General features: G+C 33.1%; 1 protein-coding gene across 1 annotated transcript; it reads left to right on the top strand.

Moving 5' to 3' along the window:
• The first annotated feature begins 9,269 nt into the window (after positions 1-9,269).
• LOC131599256 (polygalacturonase-like) lies at positions 9,270-11,232 on the top strand. Its single transcript, XM_058871677.1, has 4 exons — positions 9,270-9,436; positions 9,598-9,924; positions 10,086-10,604; positions 10,681-11,232. The coding sequence occupies exons 1-4, from the start codon at positions 9,308-9,310 to the stop codon at positions 11,065-11,067; spliced, it is 1,362 nt and encodes a 453-aa protein (XP_058727660.1). The 5' UTR covers positions 9,270-9,307; the 3' UTR covers positions 11,068-11,232.
• The last annotated feature ends 424 nt before the right edge of the window (positions 11,233-11,656 follow it).

The following is an 11,656-nucleotide window of genomic DNA, read 5'->3' as shown; positions in this document are numbered from 1 at the left end:
ATACTCAGAAGAAATTTTAGAAGATAACTTCCCTGAGTATTTTTCTCTTCAGCGTATCTCTTCAAAAGATTTGTTTGTATTTCTTTTCAGAGCACTTCTTTAGAAGATCTATATGATTCTTTTTCGAAACATTATTTTCATATGATTTTCCAGCAACTTTCACAAAAAGAGAACGATACAAGAATTCTTTGTACATTTGTTAGTAACTGTTTTAGATACATCTCTCAACTATTAATGTTATCAAGTCAAAATTTCACTTACTAATTCTCCCCCTTTTGTCAAAAATCAAAAAACGTAAATAACACATGCAGATGAATAAGGCATTTAGATAAATTCCACATAATCAACAAAGATAAAAAAATAATAAGGAACAATAGGAAACACACAGGACAAAGTCAGAAGATCTTAAACATAAAACTAAGTTTTTCGAGGGACAAGGGACAATAGAAGGTTCTCGATTTCATTTGTAGTCTCATCTTGCTTAATCATCTAGGATTTTATTTTCTTGATGGTCTCATCCTGCTTGTCTAATCATTGAATCTGTAGCAGAAGTTGCAGCAATAGGATGTACAAAAGTTGAAGCATAGGCTTCTACCAAAGGGAGAGCAGTCTTGGAGAACAAGGTGTCAGTATCTACCATCAAGGTAGGTATATTTCTAACAGGAGGGTCCTTAGGCACATATACTGGGAGTGGTTTCAGTAAAACGAGAGGGCAAGAGTGTTCTTGACCAGCAACATCCGTATCCATGTGTTCAGAAGTTGAATAAGAAGGAGCATTGTTAATCAGTATTGACATAGTCTAAAGCACTTGTTGCTTTTCGGTGGAAGATAAAACCCAGGAATATTTTTTCCCAAACCACATAATACACCTTTAGATGTTTAAATTTTAAACAAGCTTCCCCGTTTTTGAAGATTTCTGCATAAATTAGTGACATGTCTGGTCTTCCATCAGCAATACCAACAACTCCTTCTCCTTTAAAACCTATTAACTGTCTGATTAGGTTTTCGGTGATAACAATTTGTTTAATTACCCATGACGAATGAGAGAATTGCCGTTGGAAAAGTAACGACATGAATCTAGATTTCTTTAATTAGGGGAGGGGGGGGGAAGACTGGTCCAATCAACCTATAAATTCCCCAGCCTTGAAACTCAACTGCAGGGAACAAGTCATGCCCATTTTCTTTGACGTTTTCCAGATCAACCATGTATTCGCACATTACTTCTAACTCATTCACGGGAAGAAGCATATTCCTTCGTGGTTCAAGGTAACCCTTAGTTTGAGGATTGCTAGAGATAGCAACAAGGTTTTGTTGACAGGATGAAGTGGACGCCATTGATGACGATTGAGGTTTTTGTGAAGAGAGAAAAAGAGGCAAATAGCAGATATGGTTTGAAAAGCGAAAGAGAAAAGATAAAATGAACGATTTCAAAAACTATATATAGAGAAGACGCATGCAGTTATCAAATAATTAATAAAAGATTTTAAATAGATAATATAATATTTTCATCAGATTTTAAAATCATAATCATGGCAAACATTTAATGAATCTGACAATTAAGGGAGAAAACGTGATTTTTGAAGTGATTGGAACAGTTACCTAGGGATTTCGTCACCATAACTTGCATGCGTGATTTTTTAGAGACTTAAACACGTGTTCAAATCCTGGGTTAGAGTGATACAACGTTTTTATATGGTGAACTTCTGAACCATATTGGAAATTAACTTCTCAACCAATTAAGTCAGATGTTTCTAAATTGTTTTACTTTTAATGATATTGAATTCGTCAGGTCTTGGAGCTAGATCCCATACACCATTTCTTGTAAACTGATTTAGTTCTTCTTGCATAGCAATAATCCAATCATTGTCTTGAAGAGCTTCATCTATAGAACTTGGTTCCACCATAGAGACTAATCCATCTAATGATTCTTCATTGTTTCTTAGAAATGATCTAGTTCTGATGGGGTCATCTTTCTTTCCAAGTATGACATCTTTTGGATGAGCTGAATCGAGTCTAGAAGATCTTTTATGTGAGTGTTCCTCAAAGTTTCACAGATTATCCATAGATGTTGTAGTTTAAGAATCTGTTGAATTGTCCTTTTCTTTTGAGTCTTTAGAGTTTGTAGTTAAAATTTCCATACTTGCAAAATTTTCAGCTTGCTTTGGCTTTGGATGGCTAAGTTTATCATCAAAACTAACATTGATTGATTCTTCAAAAATCAAAGTTTTTGTATTGTATACTCTATAACCTTTTGAACATTCAGAGTAACCAATCAGAAAGAATTTTTGTTCCTTAGAATCAAACTTGTTCAGATGTTCTTTAGTATTCAAAATATAACAAGTACATCCAAAAGAATGGAAATATGAAATAATGGGTTTTTTGTTTTTCCACAATTTATAAGGAGTCTTTTCAAGAATAGGTCGTATAGAGATTCTATTCTGAATATAACATGTTGTGTTTACTGCTTCTGCCCAGAAATGTTTTGCCATACTAGTTTCGTTAATCATGGTTCTGGCCATTTCTTGCCATATCCTATTCTTTCTTTCAACCAATCCATTTTGTTGAGGAGTTCTAGGACAGGAGAAATCATGAGAAATATCATTTTCATTAAAGAATTTTTCAAAGAGTTTGTTCTCGAATTCTCTAGCATAATCACTTATAACCTTTATGATCCTAGACTGTTGTTCATTTTGAACTTGGTTACAGAAGTCAACAAACACATAATGTGACTCATCCTTGTGTTTTAGAAACTTAACCCATGTCCATCTGCTATAGTCATCAACAATTACCAATCCATACTTCTTGCCTTTGATTGATGCAGTTTTCACTGGACCAAATAAATCAACATGCAGAAGTTCTAATGGCCTAGAGGAAGAGACAACATTCTTTGATTTAAAAGAAGGTTTTGAGAACTTTCCCTTCTAACATGCTTCACATAGAGCTTCTAAGTTGTACTTCAGCTTGAGAAGGCCTCTAACCAAATTGAGTTGGTTAAGCTTAGATATTCTCCACATGTTAACATGTCCCAATCTTCTATGCCAAACTCATTGCTCATCGTTAACAGACAGAAGACAAGTTACTTTCTAAGATTTAAGATCAGAAAGATCAATTTTATAAATATTGTTCTCTCTCTTTCTAGTAAATAGGATTAGTCCATCTTTCTGACTTACAGCTTTACAGGATTTTTGATTAAAGATTATGTCATAGCCGTTGTCACTTAATTGACTTATGCACAACAAGTTATGTGCTAATCCTTCTACTAATAAAACATTAGTTATGGAGGGAGAGTTACCGTTACCAATGGTTCCAGAACCAATGATCTTTCCTTTTTGATTACCTCCAAATCTAACAACTCCGCCAGATTTAAGCTCAAGACTTTGGAACATAGACTTTCTTCCCTTCATATGTCGCGAGCATCCGGAGTCTAGGTACCAAGACTGGTGTTTCAACTTTGTTGTGAAGGACATCTGCAACATAAATTATTTTCTCTTTAGATACCCACATCTTTTTGGGTCCTCTTGGGTTAAAGTTTCTAAAGTTCTGTTTGAACTTTGGTTTAGCATGAAATTTTTTAGAGTACGATGTGTATTTGATATCATGTATGTGACCAAAACTAAATTGTTTGTGTAGTGGTTTATACATGATATTCATTTTATCAACAGGTTTAGGTTGATAAGTTTCTTTCCCTTCGGGAGTTTCATATCCAATTCCTCTTTTGTTGTTTCCACTCACACCATAGATCATTGAATCCATTTTGCTTCTATCTATGCCCTTAGCGAGAACTTTCTGAAAGCTAGGGTCATATTCCTTAAGAATATTTTTTGAACTAGATGCAATATTTGAATTAGTAACTCTTTGAGCTTTGTTAAATTCCTCTTTGAGTTTGACATAATTTTATTTCAAATTAGAGTTTTCTGCTTTAAGTCCCTCAATTTCAGATACAAGGCTCTTCTTAAGTTTCTTGTATTTGATTTTGAGTTGACTGTAGTTTTCAAGAAGTTCTGAAAACTTTTTACAAGTTCAGATCTAGTAAGTTCAGAGAATACTTCTTCAGATAGTGATTCAGTGTCAGAGTCATCTGCTGTGGTAGCCATAAAAGCTATGTTGGCATGTTCATCCTTTGAGCTTGATTCATCTTCAGAAGATTCTGAATCATCCAGGTTTTCAAACTTTTTCTTTGGCCTTTCTTTTTGTAACTTAGTACACTGATGAGTTCTTATAAGGATATACTATTCAAATATTTTGAAACTATAAATGCAGTGACCATTGGTGCCCATCTTCTGGGTAAACTTCTGATGATTTTCTTGACATGGTCTGCTTTGATGTATCCTTTGTTCAGAACTCTTAGGACAACTGTCAGCGTTTGAAATCTAGAGAACATTGTTTCAATGGAGTCAATTTCTTCCATTTTGAAAGCTTCATACCTTTGAATGAGAGCTAGAGCTTTTGCCACTTTTACTGGAACATTTCCTTCATGAGTCATTTTTAGAGACTCAAACATGTCGTGTGCAGTATCTCTGTTTGTGATTTTTTCATACTCTTGTTTTGAGATAACATTGAGCAGAATATTTTTAGCTTTGTGATGATTTTTGAAATTTGCCTTTTGTTGTTTGGTCATGATCTTTCTATCAATCTTATTTCCTTCTTCATCTACTGGATGTGTGTAGCCGTCTAAGACCACATCCCATAAGTCAGCATCTTGACCTAGAAAGAAACTATCCAGTCTATCTTTCCAGTATTAAAAATATTCTCTGTTAAAGATCAGAGGTTTTGGGTAGTAGTTGTTGTTTTAATCAATTTCCATAGTGTTTTCCTTCTGGATCTTTTTTTGAAACGGTTAAGTGCTTGCACCCCGAACAAGAGCTCTGATACTAATTGAAGATTTAGAAAACACTTAGAAGGGGGGGGGGGGTTGAATAAGTTTTTCCTTTTTCGTTTGCAACAAAAATAGACATAACACAGTTATGTTTTATCCTGGTTCGTTTGCAACTCAAACTACTTTAGTCCACCCACCGAGGTGATTTCGCCTCTCTCAATTGAGGACTTAATCCACTATAACCAAACTGATTACAAATGCACAACCAACTGTTGTGACTAACAATACAATACACAAGCCAACAACAAGTGACTAACACTTAGATAATGACCCGTTCAGGGATCTCCACGAGATATAATGTTCATTCACCTAGAAACCTCTAAGACAAACTAGTCTTAACCCTCTTGATAAATCTGACCCAATTGGTCTCTCAAGGAACAATTACAAAATAACTTCAAATAATAGTGTTTTAGATTGCTTCTAATAAGCTTTAATCACAACTGTGATTTTTCACTAAGTTTTGTACAAGGAGTATGAACTCAGAATGTTCACTTAAAAAATATTTTTATTCAGCGTAAGAGTTCACTTTGATTTTTGATAATGTTCGTCGTTGCATGCTCTTTTTTTTCAAGTGATCTTATATTTATGGCTTCAAGTATTTGTCAGTTATTTTGATATTTGGAGAGAGCATTAAATGCTTTGCATGTTTGCTTTTGTTTTTTATTCTCCAACGAGCCGCATGTGCGTTGCTTCCTCAATTAACCTTAGGAGTTGCTCCATTTGAGTGCTTCAGCCGTCTTTTAATCATTATGTTATTAAAGGCATCTTATCTTGATTCAGAAATCTACATCTATTCAAAACTTCTCGTCTGAATTGAATTTAGATGTTATTAGAGTATGTTTACAGCGGTAGGTGCATTCATAAGTCACTTCATTAGAACTTCAGCGGTGTTTCCTTTAAGAGTTTGTTCAGGTTTACATAAAGTTCATGTTCTGATGGAACTTGTATTATATCATCTTCTGAAATGAAAAACATATAATTAGAGTACCATATTTACTTATAAAAAATTTATTTACTTGTTATCATAAAAACACTAAGATATGATTAGAACCAAACTATGTTCTAACAAGAGTAACTTGGAGAATTGAGGTGTGTTTTATTTCAGAAGCTTTGTCCTCTATTTATAGGCAATAAATATGGTTTATGGGGGAAAAATCATATCAATAGGAGATCACATGCTCAAGTTAGGTCACTTTTCCTCTTGGTGAACAAATGAGAAACTTGTGGTTTCAATGGTATTTTCAAACTTTAATGAAGATATTAGGGAGGATCCTCAGCATATACGAGGTTGCTTGTTGGTTTTGATTCACTTTTGGTGCAGAAGAAACATTGTAGTGGCCAAAGGAAGTGACCTTGCATCAAGCATTGCTTTTCTAAAATGGAAGTGGTGCCTTTGTGCCATTAATGGAATGATCACTTGGGTAATGCATAATACGCTTGGATTATAGCTCAAAATATAGTGTAATATTCTAATTATGGTTTTCAAATAGGCAATGGAACATGTACTTCATAGAATCTTCAGATTTGGATTGGTTTGAAGGATAACTTCTCATGTTCATGGCTTTGAATTTCAAGTATTAATGTGCCCTATTAACAAATCTCTTCACTCAAGCATTGTAATCTTGTGCTAATGGTCTCTTTGTTAAGCCCTTACAACACTATTCAACTTTGTTCTTTGGTTCCGTTTCATATTCATCTTGGATCTTGGTGAAAAATGTCCATGAAGTTAGGAAAGAACTAGGTTAAAACGCTTAGATTTTTTCTAAGTCTTTTTTGTTAAAAACTTCATGATCCCATAACTATCAAATGATTAATTTATTATGAAAATATTATACGTGACAAATTTGATAATTGTATCAAGATCTACAACTTTCATTTTGGAAGATTTTTCAGTTGCATAATTGAAATTTAAAGTTACTTGCACATGAAGTTATAGCCTAAATAACTTGAAAAAACACTTAAAATTTCTAAGTGTTTCAACTTTGACTTTTGTTTACTTTTTGATTCTTGATTGATTTTCTTGATTTTTCGTGATCAAATGACTTTAATAATCATATGTTGGGTTTTTTTATCTTTCAAAGTCCCTAGTTGACCAAATTCCTTAAAAGTCAAAGGCAGTCTTGAACAATTGACTTTTTCCAACTGAATTGTACTCTTGTAAATTTCAATTGAATCAAGATCTCCTATTCAAATGATTGAGATAAGTATTATAATTTTGTATTGGAGATCCTTTAATCATGTTTTGAGCTATGGTTACATGTCCTGATGAAATTGGAAGTGGTTAATCTTGAATTGAGCTACTCTTGGGCTTGGATTATTATGAGGATATCCATTTTAGCATGTGAGAATGCTTGAGCTTCTTTTTTGGGTCCCAAAACCCAAATCTTGCTTGAGTTTCTTGATCAGCCACCTTCCTTTGGAAACAAGCAAAAGCAACACACAATCTCTTTTTGTATATTTTTTTGGTTATTAAAGGAAGTATGAACAATGATGATGATGACCACACTATGCATAAAATGATGTTGAATCTCAGGGTCAAAAATTGGGGTACAACATATACCTATGCATCCTTGATCCATATACCAAGCCATGCCTCACGTTTTCTAAGTCGATTACCTCGTGGAACACCATCTTCTTCCTTTTCAAACTTCAAATTTTTTCACAATAAACCTTGAATTTTTCAAATGGTCGAAAATTATTTTTTTCCAAAATGAATGTTAAAACACTGAAGCATATTCAAACACTTTCAAAAAAAATATTAAAACAACTTCAAAATTATTCAATCCTTTTTGCCACTTTCCTTTTCAATTTAAAACCTTTTTAATAAACGTGACACTTAGTCAGTTTCAAATGTAAACATGCTTCCACATGTGAAGATCAAATTTTTTCCAATCGAATGAGATGATGTCCATAATTCGTTTTAATCCAAAATTCAGGTATCCATTCTTGTAGTGATGCAAACAATCTCTTATCCACGTGTCATAGAGCTTTGTTTCTATTTGAACGCGATCGAGTGCCTCTCGCTAAAACCAATAAACAAATCTAAGTGGCTACTATCACCACAAACTATGAGGCACTCACCTCTTCATTTCACATAAAGGATACGTTGGCATAAGACTCTCGAAGTCTTGTCGAGCACAAAAAATAATAAAAACCGTCCTTTTCTCATCTCTTCACTCTTTTGCAAACAATAATGCTTTAGCCTAAAAAAACAGACTTTCAAGAGGTTCCTCTGGAGTACCACATATGTGAGGGGTGTTAATACCTTCCCCATGCATATCTAATTCCTTATCCAGATCTTTTTATTTGTGGATTTTATCGATATTTTTCCCTTTCCCATTTTGGAAACAATAAAGTTCGATGGTAACTCTTGCTTTTGTAAGTTAGGTTAAACAATATCTTAATCTCTATTTTTTGCACCGCTACACCTTCCCCTTGCATAATCAATCCCCGCACCTAGATTTTTTTTCATTGAGTTTTATCAATATTCTCCCTTTCCTTTGGAAACAAAATAGTTCGATGGCGACTCTTGCTTTATGAGTTAAGTTAATCAATAACTTAATCTCAAATTTCCATCGCGACACATGTGATTTTAAAAACCCACATCTAACCGTACTAGGAGCCCCTTATGACAATTTCATCTTTATATCTCAAGATTTTTTTTATCAAAACTCATAATTTCATGCCTAAAAACTCAATTAACTTCTTATATAATTAAGAATCTTAACATTAAGTGTTTTTTAATTTGTAATAACTCTACTAAATTAAAATTCACGTTGCAACGACTACAATACACCCTGTAACAACCACAATAACCGCATTCATAACCCCACAACTCCATCTGTAATTTATATCCATCAAGATATCCAAAAACCATTCAAACCAAACATAACATTAGCATACACTAATAGTTGTTAATAGGTTCATCAGCCAAACCACAAAATTTTATGTGTTTCTCCTTTTAAAGGAAAACTTTTAAATTTGCAATGTTATTAATTAGTGATATTTTTTACCAAATACTTATAATTCTTTTATGTTTTATTTTTAATATGTAAAAAACACCACAAAGGATATATACATTATTTTTTCTTCTAAACAGTATTATAATTTTTTTGAATGGCAAGATAGTAATATAATTAGTATTCATAGTCTTATATTTAGAAAGTAAGAGTAAAATAGTAATGTTAAAGTCAAAGACAAGTATAGTAATATTGTTATCTATATGTGATAAAAAATGGTTGTTATTAATAAACACAAGAAAGAACCAAACAAATAAAAAAGGAAAGAGACATATTTAGAAAATAGTTTGTTTGCCTTGTTCATGGTAATGAACCTTCGACATTCAAGTATATATAGTGTTCCACCTTACTTTGAAATAACACAATCATTCAAGAGAAGTTAAAGTATATAATAATAATAATCAAAGAAGATATGATGAAGAACTTGAGAATTTGCATAATTATTTCAATCCTATATTTTCTAGTAGACTTTGTTGCAGCTCAGTCTGGAGTCTTTGAAATATCTAAATTTGGTGGAAAACCAAATGCAGATATTACCCAGGTAATAATTATTCTTGTTGAATTGACAATGAGAAAACAATTAGTTTCTAATAATTATTCTTGTTGAATTTACATTGAGAAAATAAATAGTTTCTAATGATTATTCTTGTTGATTTGAAAATGAGAAAATAATTAACTTTTAATAAATTTTCCTTTCATAAGGCCTTCACGTCTGCATGGAATGAAGCATGTGCATCAACAACTGCCGCCAAAATTGTGATTCCGGCTGGTACCTACAAGATGGGTTTATTAGAAGTTAAAGGTCCTTGTAAGGCTCCTGTAGAAGTTCAAGTGGATGGCACAATTCAAGCACCTGGGAACAATGCTGATCTTAAAGGAGCTGAACAATGGATCCGGTTTGATGATATAGACTCCCTTACCATATCCGGAAAAGGAGTTTTTGATGGTCAAGGTGCAGCTGCATGGAAAGGTGCTTCAGTTGCTTGGAAAGATAAATCTCATGGAAAAGGTTCTAATAAACGTGCAATTGTAAGTATTAATCACCCAAATATTTATATTCAATAATGAAAAATATTACTCATAATTAATTTTTTTGTTGAATTCAAATAAAAAAGAAGTATAATTAAGTTTTTTGGTTGAATTCCAACAAAAAAGAATTATAATTGAGATTTTTGGTTGAATTCCAACAGAGCTTGTATTTTGCTTACTGCAACAACACCATGGTCACTGGTGTTACATCTAAGGACAGCAAGTATTTTCATTTTATGGTTTTGGGGTGTAACAATATCACATTTGATGCCATCAAAATTATAGCTCCTGATGAAAGTCCTAATACTGATGGAATCCACATGGGAAGATCAAATGGTGTTACAATTATTAATACCAACATTGGAACTGGAGATGATTGTGTATCATTGGGTGATGGTAGCAAAAATGTAACTGTCGAAAATGTGAATTGTGGACCAGGCCATGGTATTAGTGTTGGAAGCCTTGGAAAGTATCCAAATGAAGAGAATGTAGCAGGTTTTATAGTTAAGAATTGTACTCTCACAGAAACTGAAAATGGTGTAAGGATTAAGACATGGCCTGATACACCAGGAAAAATTACTGTTACTGATATGCATTTTGAAGATATTATCATGAATAATGTCATGAACCCTGTCATTGTTGACCAAGAGTATTGTCCATGGAATCAATGTTCCAAAAAGGTAATAACAACTCGCATATATATATTTGTTCACTATTAAATTTTAATGTATATGACTAACATTTTCTATGGTTTAGAATCCATCACAAATAAAGCTAAGCAAGGTTACATTCAAGAACATTAAGGGGACATCTGGAACATCGGAAGGAGTAATTATTATTTGCAGTAGTGGTGTACCATGCGATGGCGTGGAGTTAAATAATGTTGATCTCACATTCAATGGAGCACCAGCAGTAGCTAAATGTTCTAATGTCAAACCTATAGTTACAGGAAAAGCTCCTATTTGTGGAGCTTCAACTTCGGCTTCGGCTTCGGCTTCAGCATCACCTTCAGCTTCACCAGCTTCAGCATCACCTTCAGCTTCGCCAACTTCTGGTTCAACAACTTCATCTCGTAAAGAGTCAGCTCCTAAAAAAGAAAAAGAAGAAAAAGAAGAAAAAGGAGAAAAAGAAGACGACGATTAGATAAATCATCCCCTTAACGAGAGGATGCAGTAGTATAGTCCTATAGGAATAAGAATGTGCAATAAAACTATTTTCATGTATATTTATTCTTTCTCATTAAAAATAAATTTTAGTTTGTGTAATCAGCGAGTTAAAATACATTGTTGAAATTAGTTGTTATTTATATTTTAAAATGTTTCACGAAAAGATGTGAAATGTACTAGATTGTATAGAGTTCAAATGCATAGAAACGTTTAGGTGAACCCTAAAATGTAATCGAAGTGACTAGATACTTTAACCATAACTAATTACCAAAGTTAAAAAATATCATCCGAATGAAAAAATTTCTCCAAAAAGATAAATTTCCAAAGGGATAGAAAATATGAAAGAAACAAAATGCTCTATAACTTAATAGCACCAAGGGGGGTAGAGGGGAAAGGATCGCAAACTCATAGCGCTTTCTGTAATACTTTGGAAAATATTCAAGGTCTGTATGAAGTATGAACTAGGTATTGTGTGACTCGGGATTTTTTCATTACACATAGAAAGTCACATAGTGTTCCAAAATTCTCGTACTTTAATTTAAAAAATAACTTGGAAGTTCTATCGA

Source organism: Vicia villosa, linkage group LG4, assembly GCF_029867415.1.
Source record: "Vicia villosa cultivar HV-30 ecotype Madison, WI linkage group LG4, Vvil1.0, whole genome shotgun sequence".
NCBI lineage: Eukaryota > Viridiplantae > Streptophyta > Magnoliopsida > Fabales > Fabaceae > Vicia > Vicia villosa.
The sequence above is the reverse complement of the archived record's forward strand: the minus strand, read 5'-3'. Positions and strand labels throughout refer to the sequence as shown.